The sequence below is a fragment of the Tursiops truncatus genome, chromosome 2 (assembly GCF_011762595.2).
Source record: "Tursiops truncatus isolate mTurTru1 chromosome 2, mTurTru1.mat.Y, whole genome shotgun sequence".
Taxonomy (NCBI): Eukaryota; Metazoa; Chordata; class Mammalia; order Artiodactyla; family Delphinidae; genus Tursiops; species Tursiops truncatus.
The window spans coordinates 104,186,842-104,206,250 of NC_047035.1; the positions used below are offsets into that span (position 1 = coordinate 104,186,842).

At 33.7% G+C, this 19,409-nt stretch overlaps 1 protein-coding gene across 3 annotated transcripts in view; it reads right to left on the reverse strand.

The window, feature by feature from the left end:
• Positions 1 to 19,409, reverse strand: part of VPS13C (vacuolar protein sorting 13 homolog C) — a 174,702-nt gene that overhangs the window by 13,896 nt on the left and 141,397 nt on the right. The window contains exons 65-77 of one of the 3 annotated variants that reach the window (XR_004525195.2): positions 17,095 to 17,330; positions 10,931 to 11,072; positions 9,752 to 9,892; positions 8,849 to 8,930; positions 8,668 to 8,737; positions 7,945 to 8,056; positions 7,713 to 7,826; positions 5,619 to 5,758; positions 3,902 to 3,983; positions 2,818 to 2,931; positions 1,951 to 2,026; positions 1,368 to 1,531; positions 107 to 179 (exon numbers count right to left, since the gene is read on the reverse strand). Coding sequence is in view for 2 of the 3 variants with exons in the window: in XM_019947640.3 (XP_019803199.2) it covers positions 107 to 152; positions 1,368 to 1,531; positions 1,951 to 2,026; positions 2,818 to 2,931; positions 3,902 to 3,983; positions 5,619 to 5,758; positions 7,713 to 7,826; positions 7,945 to 8,056; positions 8,668 to 8,737; positions 8,849 to 8,930; positions 9,752 to 9,892; positions 10,931 to 11,072; positions 17,095 to 17,330 (1,519 nt within the window). In the remaining variant the exon portion in view is untranslated. The remainder of the gene's footprint in view (positions 1 to 106; positions 180 to 1,367; positions 1,532 to 1,950; positions 2,027 to 2,817; positions 2,932 to 3,901; positions 3,984 to 5,618; positions 5,759 to 7,712; positions 7,827 to 7,944; positions 8,057 to 8,667; positions 8,738 to 8,848; positions 8,931 to 9,751; positions 9,893 to 10,930; positions 11,073 to 17,094; positions 17,331 to 19,409) is intronic. The other 2 variants (XM_019947640.3, XM_073801104.1) reach the window with 2 other exon arrangements.

The following is a 19,409-nucleotide window of genomic DNA, read 5'->3' on the forward strand; positions in this document are numbered from 1 at the left end:
CTACTACTTAAACTCTTCACATCCTGAGGAAAGTTATGCTCATTAAACAATTTACCATGTATCAACTCCTCAGACTCTGTACAGGAAGGAAACATTCTCAACCTACCTTCCACTGGCTTTGTTATTATTCCAGTCACTCCACCAACGACTCCCTGAGAGAGAAACCAATCAAGTCAAGCCTGAAAGGAAGGTGCTTAATTTTAAACCAACCACTAGAGGTCTCTACAGACATACTAGAAATAACTTTTTTTTAATGAGGACTTGACAGAGAACAACATGCACATGTGAGCACTATGATTTTTAAAATATTACATCATAGCAAATTTTAAACGGAGCACTTTGTAGAACTTAATAATAGACAAAGGAGTAAAGCAGTAAAGGTGAAAATTTTCTACATCTGACTCTGACACCAATTAGCAGTTGATACAATCTCTTTAAGTCTCAGTTTCCATCCATATCAGTATATGAGTAAGCTGAGAAAATTATACATCTAATTATAAGTTCTAATGAGGTTACTCTATAATCTAGTGAAAGTGTGGAAAACTGAAAATGAAGGGACCTCTGAAGGACAGCAAATATCCCGACAAGTAAAGCACTTTAGAGAATACACAAAACATTACAAATCACTGGCACAAACACAGCAGCTACAGTCTCCTGAATTATCTCCAAAATTTAAAAAATAATATTTGTACATTCTTTAAGTAACTGTCAAGTAATGGTAGTAACTAAAAATACCTGCATATTACATAAACACACAGAAAAGGAACTGAAGGATATATACTGTATTGAAAAGATTAGACACCTCTCAGAAGAGGTGAGGGGTAATAAAAGAGTACTTTACAGCCTTACCTATGTTTCCATTACTCGTTTAAAAAAAGAACTTATAAGTTCCTATTATTACCTATAAGGAGGACAGTCATATATTACCTGTATAATTAAACAATATTCGTATATAATTTATAATACCTGTACCTAAAAAGTAGTGAAAGGTAGTTCCTGGTTTATAACCTGTAGCTTGTATGCCTCCCTTCCATAGAAACGGTTGACTGACGATGACCTGAAGAATTCCTCCCACTCGTTACCTCCACATTCCTCCGCTCTACCTGCCCCCTCCCCACTAGTGCTAACCTGCCATCATTACAGTTTTCACTCCAGCTGAGCGCCAAACTAAGTCCAGGAATTGGGGGTAGATCTGATGGTGATAAAGGGAAGGAGAATAAAAAAGGAAACAAAGGCCACAATTTATCACTACTGATACTCTGACAGACGTTTACTCACAAGCAGTATTCCAAGTGCCAAACAACCAGTACATATTCTAAAGTGTATATAAAAGTAAGCATTTCTTGAAGATTCGGCAATAGACTTACACGCAAGAAGCCCTTTCCCCCTTTGGCCAGGCTGTCACCAAAATCTTTAGGCTGCCGACCCATCTCTTCTCTTCTTTTTTGCTGATATTCTTTGTCCATTGTAATTGCTGCCAAACCTTTTCCAACGGAACCGGTGATTCGAGATACCACTCCTGCTGCACCACCTATCAGAAGGTCAAGAGAAGTAAGTCACACTGTTTCTTTAAAGAGCATTACCACAACATACAGCATGCGGCTGCTTTAAACTAACAGGTGCTTAAAATTCTGTCTCATATACAAAAATGCATTTATTTCTTCCATTTCCCACTTAGCAAGAAGAGGAATAAAACTATTTAAAGTACATTGATTCAACACAACAAAGACATATTTAAAAAACTCAGCAGGTCAGTGTTAAATTATTTTCCACTTAAGAACAAGGGAACACATCTTTTAAAAGGATTATTATAAAAATAATCCCTCTTTTATTAAACATAATCATTTGTTTTTCATAAACAATGCATTTTATAATAACTATAATTAAAAATACACACACACACACACATACACACACACACACACACACACACAAATATGTGATACATACCAACTGTGTGTCCAAAGAGACTTCTTACTCCAATTACTAACCCCTCAGCAAATTCTTCAGGGCCTTGAACAGCACCCTGGCCGGAAAAAAAAAAAAAAGTTTGCTACTTAAAATTTAAATAAGTTTAAGACTTTGAATCTAATATTTCAGGGTTTCCATGAAGATACAGAATCTGTAAAGATACATAAACACTGTGGTGACAGTTTTCACCTTCTAACCCAAATACTGATGGAATACCTATTGTGTTTGAAGATACCTTCAACCCACATGATCTCAGCAAGCCCTTTAAGATGACAAAAATTGGAGAGGAATAAATCACTGGCTTCAGTCACAATCTGAAGTTGGCCTCCCAGGACCAAGTGCCATCTGACTGCTAAAGCAAGCCACAGTGACAACGAGACTAAGAGCCCACAGTTTCAGCTCTCTTGTTCTCCCCATTTATTCTCTTTATTTTGTCCTTCTAAAACCCTCACCACACTAGGCTCCTGGATCCTTTAAATGGAGGAGAACAGGTTAGAGGAAAGCTTGACTATGAAACAAAGTCAGCTTTTAGTGCCCATTAGTCCTTTCCATAGTGGTGAAACAGCCTTGAAATGGGTCTCAAACTACCTAGCACTCTTCCTTACAACTACATTAAATCCTAGAAAACGTGGGGATGTTTTATTACCCAGACACTAGAAGTGCTCAATTAATTCTAAAACAATCTTTTAATGTCATTTCTAGTAATTTAAAAAAATATATAAAATTGATATATGTTATATGAACATTATTCAGTCCCCAGATACAATTAAAATACAAATTACTTGTCATAAAAAATAGAACATCCATTTTTCTGTACTACACTTAAAATAAATGAAAGATCAATACCTGGAAGGGTTCGTAGAATAAAGCTTCAAATCCTTCTGACAGACCTCTAATTAATCCAAATGGGTTTCCAAGCACATCTAAGCCCAATACAAGGACATACATCTGTTTCAAGAACTACAAGGGAAAAAAAATAAATGAAGTCCTTTACAACTACTGTAAGGAACAACATCATGATGCAGTAAAAAAGTGGGATACTGACTAAATTAGGTTTGTTAAAGGAAAGCACTGCAGAATAACCACCACTACGACCATTAATTGATCTTTCACTATGTGCCAGGCATTATGTTAGTACTTTTACATGGGTCTTTCAAACTGGACAGAACTAAGGTTTGAGGCAAAGTCTGCCATTTGGCAGTTATGTAACCTTGGACAAGTCCCTTAGTCTCTGTAGGCCTTCCTCTTTTCATCTATAAAATGGGAGGTCTATTATACTGACCTTGCATGGCTGAGTATGCATATTAAATGAATATATATTTCAATAACTGGTACTTACTTTTGTTATTATCACTATTTCTATGAACTAGATGGGTTAAAAACAAAAACAAAAAAAAAAGAAAAAATATCCTTATTTGAACATGTAAAAAACATAATGTCTATACACCATAAGAGAAAGGACCTGCCAGCAGAGGAAGGAAAGAGGAATGTCACCCTGGAGTTTCACAGTATAGCAATGGAACCCTAGTGCCCCAAAACAACTATTATGTCTCTGTGCATAGAACTCGAAACATGGAGTAACAGGCAAAGGGAGGAATCTGGCTTCCTCACAATTCTACTAGACTATGCTTAGAAACTATAGTCATTGAAGGAATAAAATGTATTGACTCCTAAGTTACTATTCTTTCCCAAAGTGGTAAATGTACAATCGCAAAGGGAAAAAACACTAAGGGAAACTTTTTAAAAAAGTTTATACGGGGCTGGGGAAAAACTAAAGAAACAGAAATTAATCATTCAGGAAAACTAAGTAATGAGATTGAGAACCGCAGTAAATTAGGTAAACGTCACACACTGTACAATCACATACAAATGTTTTGTTTTGTTATTTTATGAAATATATTCCTTATGAGTTACTATGATAGGAAATTACCTGTTCACTGTAATGTCTAACAACACTCCACATGAGCTGATCTCTGTTGTAAAACTGATATCGAATTTCATAATAAGCAAGTCTGGGAGGAGAAAGTGCCAAAAGTACTAAGATTATTTTTTGAAAAAAAAAAAGAGACTTAAAATTTCAATGATAATCATTGCTAATTCACAATTAGGTTTGTACACATAATTTCAGACCTTAAATATTAGGATAACAAAACTACTATAAAAATAGTGCATTCTCATGCAAATCTTTCATAAACACATAAAGAGTAAAAAGGTTTAAAAAAGTTGACCATAATCCCACCACACAGTGGATTTTTTAAAAAGTTTTTTCTTCTTCTCATTTTCCACTTTGAATTCTTTCTTTTCTGTGCAACTGCAAAATATTACAACATTCTGTATGCATTTTTACACTCAGCATTGTGGATAAATATTCTTCTGTGTTTTCAAAATTCTATGTAACCATTTTAAATAATGCATAGCATTCCATCATGTGAACATGTCATAACAAACGATTCTTCCACAGTCAGACATTTTTAAATTTTGACATAATAATGCTGCTATGCGCATCTTGAATATAACTTTGGTTGTGTTTCAAGATTATTTTTTGGACCGAATTCCCACCCAAAATAATTAATGAGTGAAAGACTACAAAAACATTTAAGGCTCTTGAATAGATCCCTTTCCACTGATACAAATAGTAAAAAAAAAAAAAAAAAAAAATAAGTGCCCATTTCTTAGATCCACCCCTCTCTAGTATTAGGATTTCTCATATTTTGAAAGCTTTGATAACTTGTTTTAATTTGCATATATTCTTTGATAAATAATAAAGCTAACCATTTCTAATATCTATTAGCCACTGTATCTTCCCTTTTGTGAATTATCTCACATTGTCCTCTGGCACCTATGGCATTGGAACTTTTAGGTTAAAAATTAAGATTATTATCTTTTGTTATACTTGTCATCATATTTTTCCAGTCCTTTGTTTTTTAAGTGTTTTCACTGATTTTATTGTAAGAGTTTAATTTTTATGTAGTCAAATCAATTTTGTATTTTTCCATTGGGATTTTTTCATGGCTTTTAAACACAAAAAGGTTTCCTTTTATTCAGAGATTTGATAGCGATTAACTTCTATTTTTCCTTAGTCTTTGTTTTTCTATTTTAATTTTATGTTTAAGCCTTCAATTCCTATGAAATTTGACAGTGTGCAAGTGAGGTGAAAATAATATTAATGAATTTTTTTCTCCAGTACCACTGTTGAATATTCAATTCAATAAACATTCATTGAATTTATATGTCTCTGGCACACACAAATATTCTTATTTTAAATGCAGCAAGGAGCTATTATCTATACTTTGCCATATAATTATACTGAAATCTAATCCTGTTGCTATATATTTCTAAATATAATTCCTTTTAAAACATGCGTCAATTTATAATATACTACTAAACTAATTCAATGTTTATACTATATTCATGTATTATCTAGATACTGATAACTGCAGAAGATATCAGACTCTTTACCTTATCTTTATGAGTAAAATAAGTATACCTAAAGGGCATAATTAGAAAGGGACCAAATTATTCAAGAATAAGTAGTAAGAATTATCATTTTTCGAAGCTAACATTCTAGCACAAATGGAGAGAATTAATATCCAGAAACATCATCCTGATATAAAAACCTCCCCAATACACTTTAACCTAACTCTTACTTGAATATAAGGTCATCCACATCAGTCAGAGTAGCACCTATGCTTTTCAATAGCAGATTGACAGAATGAATTGGAATCATTTCCTTGTTTTCTTGGTTTGACTCTTCATCGCCAGAACCCAAAGACAAACTCAAGTGCAACTAAAAGAAAAATAATGTTCAATAAATGAAAACTAAAAACAAAAATATTTACATACATAGAAGCCAGATCGTCCAGATACAAATGGTGTATCTTTCAATTAGAGTCCTAAAGAAAACTACTATTTATTACTCAGTAAATTACACTGAACAGCTCTGATTCTCATATTTACCCTTTGATAAAATACAAATCAGTCTGTCCCAAAAATTGAACTATAATTTTATTCAAAGCCTATAAATACCATTGTGTTTATATGGAGGAGACCAAAACCCTTTGCAAAAATAGCATCATCATTTTAAGGAGAAAAATGTGTCAACTGGCCCACAAGTAATCTAACACTTGAAATAATGGACAATCATTTATTTTAATCCAATAAAATAAACAACTTATGGTAACAACTAACAATAACAACTGTGGTATCATCATACCATAATAACAAGTAACAAGAACATGACAATTATGGCAACAACTGGCAAGTTCTAAACAAATTTTTAAAAGAGTAATAAGTTTTTCAGCTTCCACGGACCCTTCAACTCAGTACTTAGCCATGAGATTTTCACGTTCCCATTTAGCTTCTTCTACTTTGTGCTGCATCATCATTAGTGCAACAGTGCCAGAAGGCAACAGTACCAGAAGACACAGGCGTAAGGTAATTCAACATGTGTAAGTAAAGCAGATAACTCTCCCTTCTCATTCTGCCATTCTCTAGGCATTTTCCCTCATTAACAGAGAGCTCAATAGAGGGGACTTGAGGTAAAGCCAAGAGAGCCTGGTTGTTGAGATTTTTTTCTCTGATGTGGACTTTTGCCCATCTTCAGAGTCACAGACTGCTGTGATCCAGGAAAGGTAATCTTAGGTGAAAAGAGATCCAGCTTTTTCCTAGGGCAAAGTCACCATGGAATAAGAAAATGACCATGGTTCATGATCTTAATTATTCAACTTCATGGCACAATTCCCAGTGCGCCTAAAAATACGTATATGTAAATCATCAATCTTTAATACCCCCGAGATTATAAACTCCGTAAAGTCATTTTACACCTTCCACAGCAACTCTGATAGCAGGCCTTCAGTAAATAATCTGTTGAAGGTACTGCTCAATCTCATAAAGAACTGATTTTCATTTAATAATGAAAAAGAAGTTGTGCATAATACCACATAAAACAATATCAATTTTAAACCTAACACTATGGATATGTCTGATAACACCAAACTAATGTATCAATTTAAAATAATAATTGCATTTTATAAATCTATTCATTTAGCTGAATGGATTGGTGAATGCAACTAAAAATAATGTGCTATAAACAGTTTTGGAGACTGTAAAGGATCACCAATATTTTAAAAGAGTTACTTAATTGTAAATCTGGCCCATTACACAAGTTTAGAGCTTCATGGTTGACAGCATTTGTGAATTCTCTAAGCAGTCACCTTCCCCCATAAAAGCTAAAAAGAATAACAAAAGGAGATAAGGAAATGGGTTCATAAAGTACAAAATCAGGCAAGTGAAAGGTATCCAATTTTCCACTCTCTTAGTTACAATCAAATTTTGGAAGGGTGAAAAACACCACATCAACAGTATAATACCTACTTCAGCATTTTCACATTCTGGTTAGGAAACCCATTATAGCTTTCTATTCAGACAGTGACAGCAGTTACAAAGTGCAACCAAAACATTAAACGCTGGTGAGCACTTCTTTGCTTAATTAAGAAATGCTTTTGTCAGCTTTTTCCTTGAAGAAAGGGGTTATTAATTCAAGACTAGAAAGCACGCTCTGGTGGTTTCTCTGTGGGAATTATGGTTGTACATATGTCAGAGAACTGTCTTAATTATTTCAATTAATCAAACAGAATTCCCACCAAATACTTGATGCAACAAATTAAAACCCATATTTGTACACAGATCCTTTAAAAATTCTACAATACTGTCAAATTTTCAAAATAGTAATTATAACAAACCTTAATAGGAGAAATATGGAAATGTTCAAAGAAACTGAGAATGGACGTATCAGTCACTGAGGTCTCCACTAATTCTGTGTTTATAGCATCAGAGTCTTCCTGGATTAACTCTGTCTGAAAAAAATTAATCAAGAATTTCTATTTTAATTTTTTTTCCTATTACAATTAGTGCAAAGAATGGTTGATTTAATTTTTTTACTTTATAATTTTCCCAAGAAATAAAAATTATTACCCATTTTCTTTCGGCTTCAGGGTCAGCTGTTGGGGTAAACAGTGCAGTAATAGCTCCTAGAAACCCCTGATCAACTTTTAAGGCCATTTCCTGAATGAGAACCATAAAATACCTAAGGAAAAAAAAAATTTTAAGTGGAAAAGGTTTTTTTTAAGATGAAAAAGGTTTTCTATCAAACCTTGTAATTTTCCATGTTAAAACTTTGATTTTGGCCAAAAACCACATCTTGTTCCTTGATCTCTAAAAAAAAGTGTTATGTTAACAAGATCAAGGTCTACTTAGATTGAGATTTTTTTTTCATTATAGTGAAGGTTTCACTAGAGGTAATACTGCTGTATTAACACTTAGCATTTAAAGTCCCAAATTCCATATTTAAGGGACAAAAGCAAAGATGATGTAGCATGTATTACTTAATTTTTAAAGTCCACAGGAATTACTTTAAAGAACACACCTCACAAACACACTTATCATTTGTATTTCACTAACTATTTTATATCCTAATGGAAGTTACAAAGGAGAGAAAGTGGTTGAAGGAATTTTACTTTAAAATATATATTATTAAAATAAGTTTCAATATAGAAAATCACTTAACCAAAAGTAGACTGATATGTTCAGGTGGATAATAATTTTTATACAGAAGTCACTTTCAAAAGAGTAAAATTTATTTTCAAAGTAGATTCTCATTTTAAATTCCTTTAGATAAATAAGGGAATCTTTACTTACTTGAACTGTAAGACTTTACTGTACTCATTAAATCTTGTGATGACACTCACATCAATGAAAGGTTTGGGCTCTAAAAGGAAGAAAGAAAACAGGAAAAAGACAATCAAGCTTTATAATAGGTCAAAATAATGTCTACTCAACTTTTATATACAGGGTATATCTCAATTTAATTTCTTTTTACCTGAATCCAAAGCAATAGATTTTGGAGGGGCCACAGGATGAAATACAACAGGGAACACTGTACCTGGTAACTGACTATCAACCTGACAAAAAAAAAAAAAAGAAAACTGATTCAGCAGGACTTGAAATAATTTAAATTTAAACTTTTGTTTCAGAGACAATATTATAGATGATGCCACTAATTGCATCATAAATAAGTATCTGTATGTATATGTGCTGCTATTAAAAGTTTCACTTTAAATCTAAAATTCTTATAAATCTCACCAAGGGCAAGCTTTTACATAAAGGAGTATATAAACATCCTCATAATTGCATTAAAATTGTGCAGCATGAACACCATTAATGGAAATATTTGTACCTATGGACCATGTGAGATTTCATCTATTATTTAAATAAAAATTTAAGTAGAGACCAGATATGAAATTAGAGGTTAGGTATTAAGAAAAAAATTAAAATGTCCTAAATAGCAGTAATCGGTAGTTAAAAGCAAGAGATGGAGAGACAGAGGAAAGGAGCAAGCAAACAAACAGACAAAAACAGCCTCCAATAAAGCCCCACTCATTCCCATAGAGAAGGACAAAAGAAAATCCTATTTTGGGATCCCATGACAAATACAAAGGAATATTAAAAATAACAATTTCAGTGTAAGAAAACACTCTGGCAGGCTAACTGGTCAAATTAAAGTCTCAACGGTCATTTAGCCTTGGATGGTGAATCTACAGGAATATGTGGAAGAAGGAGAATAAATGTATAAACAAAAAGAAAGATACCAACTATGATGCATGATAGAATCTTGTTAAAAAAAAAAAAAATTCAGACCCAAGATTCCCAAACTGATTAGATATATCTAATCTGAATAGGATGAATCTGAATAGGATATATCTGAATAGGATGATAATGTTACCTGAAGCCAATACAATCTGGCCCTTAAACTTCTTTGGTGAGGAGACTGCTTAAATTCAACCTGAATTCCTGATAAAAAATCTCGCTTTATAGGGCACCGAACAGGGAGGCGCATTTCCATTGGGTCTTTGCCAAAATTTACCTGGAAAAAAAGTACACGTGTTTGTGATAAACTGGTAATGAGCAGTGAAGCCCATTTTATATATCCACTTACAAACTGAAAAGGAAAAGTATCTTAATCTCTTGGTCTCATCAAAAGATCTACCTTAAGATGATCTACAGTTGAGATACTGGAAGCAGAATCATCACTTTTCTACCAAGGTTATAAGGAAAACAAGAAAACAATTGGAGAACTTTTCAACTATATAAATTATACTTAAAAAAAAAAGCCATGCTTTTTACATTTTAAAAACCTCAATTGTAATGGATAATTCTAGATAACACTTAAACTTTGTTTTAACAAAGTTAAACAAGGAATAGTTAATAGCTTATTTACGTCTGACACTAATTGTAGAGTGTTTTTTCATTTGAGCATGACCAACACTTACAGGGATGGGCGTGGGGTTGGGGAGCATATCTGATGACAATGCAGACTCAACCATTAAAGACAAAGAGCAGCCCAAATTGTATGACTGAACCTGCAGTCAAGCTTCTGGGGTCTTCTCGGAGCAAAAGTGACTTTCAGTTTCAACAGTGTAGGGGCCTATGTAGAGTACACATTTACATGTGTACATCTACTCATGTCCTACAATCATTCACATTTAATGAATTTAATTGAGCAAGTTTTCTATAGAGTTTTCATCACTGATATATACAATTTTGCACAGCCTTTATTTAGCAATATATATTGGTATCATTCAGAATAGGAAAAGTTTCAATAAGCAATCTTAATTTCTCCATAATCTTCCTAAAAACAAGTTACATGAAACTATCTGCTTTACAAATAGAAGAAATTATAAAAATGCAGATAAGAAACGTATTTAGATAATGTTTCATACTATATGATTCAACAATGTACTTTAATTTAAAATGTACTAATAAATTTTACTAGTTATGCCAATCCTACAAATTAATTAGTTTCTGCATACACATTTTTACTTGGATAGTGAAATTTTATTTACCACCACCAGAAGCGACAAAATACATATATAAGAAACAAAACAAAACAATTTTGGTATACCTCAAAATTATCATCTAGTTTAATCCAGCCAAGGTCTCTTGATTCTAGATATTTCTTATAGGACTTTTCCAATAAAATTATCTGCTTTTGACTAAATGGCTTCCATTTCTGTTTTGGTTTCATCTCCCAAACAACACCAGAACTAAAACAATTCACAAAGAAAATTAATTAAATTAAATACATATTTACGTTGTGGAACTGTCATTCAACTCCAAATTGTTGCAACTGTCAACCACCTATGAAAATCACATTTATACATGAGATTTTTTTAAAATACCAAAATATATCTGTGTTATAAAAGTGCATAAGGAAAAGAGGAAGGGGAAAATCTTTTTGTCACACGTTGACATCAATGAGCTAAGGGACCAGCAAACTTTTTTCATATGGGGATATTTTAGGCTTTGTGAGCTGAGACAAAATCAAAGTTATTATGTAGGTACTTAAATAACAAGAGAGATAAAACACTTCCATACATTTTTTAATTGATGAAATTCAAAATGTAAAAATAACAATTGGGTACAATTTTTAAAAACAAGTCTATTAATGAGAAAAACCTTTCCCCCTCCCTCGCTTCCTCCCTTCCTTTTTATTGAGGTATAGTTGACATATAACATTACTTAGTTTCAGATGTACAACATAATGATTTGATATTTGTATATACTGTAAAACTATCACCACAGTAACAGTTAACTTCCATTACCATACATAGTTACCAAAAAATTTTTTTACACTTCTTTTGTGGGGGTGACAACTTTTCACTTAATTAGGGCTCAAAGTTAGTGTTCCCTATTTTCAAAATCTATTGCAAATGTTCATCTGTTAATGCTGATCTGTAATGAGCATCTTTAAAAATGTCCTTTCATGCAGAGATACTGTCAAATACTGATCTCAATCTAAGACAATATTAGCTTAACTAAGCATATGTATCGCTTGTAATACATTTGTAAAATTCTATTCTATATTAGAAAAATTCTAGATCTAATTTTAAATTCTGTTTCCTACTCTATTAGGTTCTTGTCTTGATTGTTGCCTTTTAGCATGTCAATATATTACAAATCAATCACTTACGATTGAAGGTTAGGTAGAAGCTCTTTCATTAATAGTTAAATGAATTTTGAAATGTGGAAATTTTCTTTGTACTTGCCCTGAGGTTGGAAAACATGTTGTTGGAACTGTAGTTGTAGGTCATAGAATATATCCACCAGCTCCAAACTTGTGTGGGGTTGGAGATATCACTTCTTGTTTTAACTTTGGACAGCAGAGGAAATATATAAAATAGACTAACATTATTTGTGATTCAAATGTTAGTTGTCATCAAAATGACTTTGCTGTTTTACTTTCTGCTTTTAGGGTGAATTTACTATCAATTCCGCAGCAAAAGCTAACTTCCAAAGCCATTCAGTGTTCAGTAATAGTGGCTGAAGGCTTCCCTGGTGGCGCAGTGGTTGAGAGTCCGTCTGCCGATGCAGGGGACACGGGTTTGTGCGCCAGTCTGGGAAGATCCCACATGCCACAGAGCGGCTGGGCCCGTGAGCCATGGCCGCTGAGCCTGTGCATCCAGAGCTTGTGCTCCACAACGGGAGAGGCCACAACAGTGAGAGGCCCGCGTACCGCAAAAAAAAAAAAAGAAAGCTGGAGTAGCAATACTCATATCAGATAAAACAGACTTTAAAATAAAGAATGTTACAAGAGACAAGGAAGGACACTACATAATGATCAAGGGAGCAATCCAAAAAGAAGATATAACAATTATAAACATATATGCACCCAACATAGGAGCACTTCAATACATAAGGCAACTGCTAACAGCTATAAAAAAGGAAATCGACAGTAACACAATAATAGTGGGGGACTTTAACACCTCACTTACACCAATGGACAGATCACCCAGACAGAAAAGTAATCAGGACACACGAACCTTAAATGCCACAATAGACCAGACAGACTTAACTGATATTTATAGGACATTCCATCCAAAAACAGCAGACTACACTTACTTCTCAAGTGCACACGGAACATTCTCCCAGATAGATCACATCTTGGGTCACAAATCAAGCCTTGGTAAATTTAAGAAAACTGAAATCATATCAAGCATCTTTTCTGACCACAATGCTATGAGATTAGAAATCAATTAGAGGGAAAAAAACGTAAAAAACACAAACACATGGAGGCTAAACAATATGTTACTAATAACCAAGAGATCACTGAAGAAATCAAAAAATACCTAGAGACAAATGACAATGAAAACACAACAACCCAAAACGTACAGGATGCAGCAAAAGAAGTTCTAAGAGGGAAGTTTATAGCAATACAAGCCTACCTCAAGAAACAAGAAAAATCTAAATAAACAATCTAATCTTACACCTAAAGGAACTAGAGAAAGAAGAACAAACAAAACCCAAAGTTAGTAGAAGGAAAGAAATCATAAAGATCAGAGCAGAAATAAATGAAATAGAAACAAAGAAAACAACAGCAAAGATCAATAAAACTAAAAGCTGGTTCTGTGAGAAGATAAACAAAATTGATAAATCATTAGCCAGACTCATCAAAAAAAGAGGAAGAGGACTCAAATCAATAATATAGAAATGAAAAAGGAGAAGTTACAACAGATACCACAGAAATACAAAGCATCCTAAGAGACTACTACAAGCAAATCTATGCCAATAAAATGGACAACCTGGAAGAAATGGGCAAAGTTTTAGAAAGGTATAACCTTCCAAGACTGAACCAAAAAATTGCAGAGGAAGGAACTCTTCCAAAAAATTGCAGTGGAAGGAACACTCCCAAATTCATTCTATGAGGCCACCATCATCCTGATACCAAAACCGGACAAAGATACTACAAAAAAAGAAAATTACAGACCAATATCACTGACGAATATAGATGCAAAAATTTTCAACAAAATACTGGCAAACAGAATCCAACAACACATTTAAAGGATCATACACCATGATCAAGTTGGATTTGTCCCAGGGATGCAAGGATTCTTCAATATACGCAAATCAATCAATGTGATACACCATATTAACAAATTGAGGAATAAAAACCATATGATCATCTCAATAGATGCAGAAAAAGCTTTTGACAATATTCAACACCCATTTATGATAAAAACTCTCCAGAAAGTGGGCATAGAGGGAACCTACGTCAACACAACAAAGGCCATATACAACAAACCCACAGCAAACATCATTCTCAATGGTGAAAAACTGAAAGCATTTCCTCTAAGACCAGGAACAAGAAAAGGGTGTCCACTCTCGCCACTATTATTCAAAATAGTTTTGGAAGTCCTAGCCATGGCAATCAGAGAAGAAAAAGAAATAAAAGGAATACAAATTGGAAAAGAAGAAGTAAGGCTGTCACTGTTTGCAGATGACATGATACTATATAGAGAATCCTAAAGATGCCACCAGAAAACTACTAGAATTAATCAATGAATTTGGTAAAGTTGCAGGATACAAAATTAATGCACAGAAATCTCTTGCATTCCTATACACTAACAATGACAAATCTGTAAGAGAAATTAAGGAAACACTCCCATTTACTACTGCAACAAAAAGAATAAAATACCTAGGAATAAACCTACCTAGGGAGACAAAAGATCTGATCTGTATTCAGAATCTATAAGACACTGATGAAAGAAATTAAAGATGATACAAACAGATGGAGAGATATACCGTGTTCTTGGATTGGAAGAATCAATATTGTGAAAATGACTATATTACCCAAAGCAATCTACAGATTCAATGTAGTCCCTATCAAATTACCAATGGCATTTTTTACAGAACTAGAACAAAAAATCTTAAAATCTGTAGGGAGACACAAAAGACCCCAAATAGCCAAAGAAGTCTTGAGGGAAAAAAACAGAGCTGGAGGAATCAGACTCCCTGACTTCAGACTATACTACAAAGCTACAGTACAAAGCTACAGTAATCAAGACAATATGGTACTGGCACAAAAACAGAAACACAGACCTATGGAACAGGAAAGCCCAGAGATAAACCCATGCACCTATGGTCAACTAATCTATGACAAAGGAGGCAAGAATATACAATGGAGAAAAGACAGCCTCTTCAATAAGTGGTGCTGGGGAAACTGGACAGCTACATGTAAAAGAATGAAATTAGAACACTCCCTAACACCATACACAAAAATAAACTCAAAATGGATTACAGACCTAAATGTAAGACCGGACACTATAAAACTCTTAGAGGAAAACAGAGGAAGAACACTCTTTGACATAAATCACAGCAAGATCTTTTTTGATCCACCTCCTAGAGTAATAGAAATAAAAACAAAAATAAATGGGACCTAGTGAAACTTAAAAGCTTTTGCAAAGCAAAGGAAACTACAAACAAGACGAAACGACAACCCTCAGAATGGGAGAAAATATTTGCAAAGGAATCGACAATGGATTAATCTCCAAAATATATAAACAGCTCATGCAGCTCAATATTAAAAAAACAAACAACCCAATCAAAAAATGGGCAGAAGACCTAAACAGACATTTTTCCAAATAAGACAAACAGATGGCCAAGAGGCACATGAAAAGCTGCTCAACATCACTAATTATTACAGAAATGCAAATCAAAACTACAATGAGGTATCACCTCACACCAGTTAGAATGGGCAACATCAGAAAATCTACAAACAACAAATGCTAGAGAGGGTGTGGAGAAAAGGGAACCCTCTTGCACTGTTGGTGGGAATGTAAATTGATACAGCCACTATAGAGAACTGTATGGAGGTTCCTTAAAAAAACAAAAATAGAATTACCACATGACCCAGCAATCCCACTACTGGGCATATACCCAGAGAAAACCGTAATTCAAAAAGACACATGTACCCCAACGTTCATTGCAGCACTATTTACAATAACCAGGTCATGGAAGCAACCTAAATGCCCATTGACAGACGAATGGATAAAGAAGATGTGGTACATATACACAATGGAATATTACTCATCATAAAAAGGAACGAAATTGGGTCATTTGTTGAAATGTGGATGGATCTAGAGAGTGTCATAAAGAGTGAAGTAAGTCAGAAAGAGAAAAACAAGTATCGTATATTAACACATATATATGGAACCTAGAAAAATGGTACAGATGAACCGGTTTGCAGGGCAGAAATAGAGACACAGATGTAGAGAACAAACATGGACACCAAGGGGGGAAAGCGGTGGGGGGCTGCAGTAGTGGTGTGATGAACTGGGAGATTGGGATTGACATGTATACACTAATATGTATAAAATGCATAACTAATAAGAACCTGCTGTATAAAAAAATAAAATTCTAAAAATAAAAAAGATTTTCATATTTAGTTAAAAATACTATACAATAATGAAACACATAGCCAAGAGAATCTATCAGTCATACATACATAAATGTACTAATATTACATTAATGGTATGTATAATACCATTTATTGAACCCTTAATCTGTCAGGTGTTGCACAAAGAGCATTACATACATGATCTCTTTATTTCCTTAATTTTATACTTCACTGAACAAACACATGATTATCGATAGACCCTATGCTTGTTATACTTGGTAACCATTCCCCCCAAGAGTCTCCAAAGAAGAATGAGTCTTTTACTAAAGTTAGTGTGATTGAAACACCAAAACAGTTAAATTCAAATATTTTTCTTAGATAGGTATAAGCACAATCAGAGGAAATACCTGGCTCCATCATTATTAAAAAGTTCTAAATGAGTAGCCAATAAAGATTATGTACCCACGTCCACTACTGCCTGCCTGCTCTATAAATAACCCTTTCTACCGGTGTACACAACTTGTCGTTGGCATCCCCCACCCACACCAGTTTCTCCAGCCTCTACAGCACCACTGCACGTGCACATACTTCTTTGTAGCTTCTCCTGGTGTTTTTATAATTCGTTCCACAAATGTACAAACAACAAAGAAAGAAGCAAACCTCTTTCTTCCCCCACCAACTGATGAGTATTATAAGGGCAAAGACATGATCTTAGTCATCTTTCTATCCTAGGGGCTTTTCAACTAGCAGTGAAAACACTTGTTCAGTAAGTTTTGCTGAAAGAATTGCATAGTAAGCAAATTCAGAACAGGTATCTGTCCATACTCATCAAACCTGATATTACGAACTCAATGCCTTTTCAAGATTTCTGATACCTTACCCTTCTTTCATACCTGGTTATCCCAATATATGAAACTTCCTGCTTGTTTTCATTGTTAACCAGTGAAAGCCCAAGACTATGGAGAGAAAAAGTTATTTCATGATTGGCCTGCTCCATTTCTTCTGCCTGCAGTGCTTTGGAAACCAAGGCAACATCATCAGTGAAAAGCAAAACTCTCTGGCGCCCATCTAGAAATGATACCCAGTGTATCTGGATGTTTGCATCATATGGAAACTGTCCACATTCATCCTGTGGGAAAGAGAGACTTCATATTAAAACCACAAACAGTAAGCTTTTATTACATAAAGTTGAACTGTAGTAGCTGAGAAAGCATGACTATAAATCAGAAAATTATCAAAAAAACAAATTAAAGTTATAATCTGTTTTAAAACATACTCACCAATTTTTTCAAACAGTAACGAAGATTAATAGTGCTTAATTTTTTTAAACCTTAGTTTGAGTTACCTCGTTAGTGCTCAAAGGTCACTTAGCAGGGACAAGAGTATCCTTCAATGGCACCAATGCCGTAAGATGCTTACTTGTCTCCCAGATGGAAAACAGAATGGTTTAGAAATGTATTGGAAAAGTAACCTCAGATAAAACTAACCTGGTTTAATTTTAGGTTTTAATAATGTATAACACTGCAAATACATATATAAATCACATTGTTAAATAGTCAAACGATGGTGATCAGTTTGTACTAAGTTTCAATAAGAAGAGCCTTCTTGGCTGACAGTCTCACATAGCATTTAAAAATACGAGGCTTGATTTGGTGAGTGTCTTCAGAGATTTAGATAACGATTTTTCTCTCATTCTGGACATAACATAAATATAACAACAGTTTGTTTCAGCAGGCAGTATAAGTTCCTAATATGTGCTTTTCATTTCATGCTTTCTTGGAAAACAAAAACCAAAACCAAATAAATAAAGGATGTTACCAAAAGCATAGGAATGGTTGGTATTTGTTGTTATCTACAATTTACCTATTGCTTTTAACATATGTCAAAGTAGGCTGTAATTTTTTTACTCTAATATGATCAAATTTTGTAAATGTTCCAGAGATACCTACTAAGAAGGTGAATTCTCTCCTTGTAAACTACAAAATTTGATACATAGCTTGGTTCAGTCTTAGTTATTCAAATACTCTCTAATCCCATTTGTTTTTCATCTATTTGATCTGTTAAAAATTAAATGAGGTGTGTTAAAATATCCTCAGGTAACTGTGTTTCAGTTCACTTCCAACACTTTAAGTTTCACATTTTGATTCAATATTCACTGCATGAAGGTTTATGGCTATCATGCCTTCTTTGTCACATTATCATATTCTATTTAATGACTTTGAATGCTTTGAATTTTAGTTGCTCAGAAATTAAAATCAACAATTTTTATTTTTGTTTGTTAAATCTTTACCATGTCTTCTGCTTTCAACTTTTTGTATTAGTTCAGTTAAAACAGATCTCATGTAAGTAGCATTTGGTTAGAAACTAATTTTTAACTTAATCTGAATGTGGTCTTTTAATAGGAGAATTTAAACCATTTTCATTTACTGGCATAACTGATGGGAAGCATGGTTTAGTGGGGAAAGTCCATGAACTGTGAAGTCAGACAGACCTGGTTTTGAATTCTAACCAGCAGCTCTTAAGTTCCAATCATAAGAATTAATGATACTATATGACAAGCATTATAACACACAATATACATTCAATAAAAGGTATTTGCCACTTTCTATATACTTCCTTAGGTTTCCTTCTTTTACTATAAGGGCAAATTTTTCTTTATTTTCATTTTCTCAATTAATTGTTTTAGAATTCTTTTATCACTGGTTTTGGTTCTACTAATTGGTATCTTTAAAAAAAAACCCATCATCTTTGATCTATATCTCCTAAAATTTAGGATTAAAATGGTGTTAATACAGTATGTTCAGAATATACTGTTTCCCTGCTCCCCTTTCACTTTATTTTGTTGTCTTTGTCTTTTATTTCACCATCTTTCTCCTTTTCCATAGTTGTCATATCTTTATAACTTTGGGGATCTCAGGCATACATTCTGAAATTTTTCTCTGGTTCTCCTGTAGTAAAAAAATTTTCAGAAGTATAATCAGCCTCTGACTCCTTAGGATAATGTTATGTTTTTCTCCTGAACTATTTTTTTCATAAACTCCATGGTTTTTTTAATCTGTTTATTCACACTTAATGAGGAAAGTGCTTTCCAATACTGTAAGGATTTTCTCTGAATTCCCACCTGGGCCTTAGCAGAATTCCCCTCTCAGATCAACCCAGGAGACAAGGAAATGGGTAACTGCCTTGTTTCTAGCTCAAGTTTCATAAT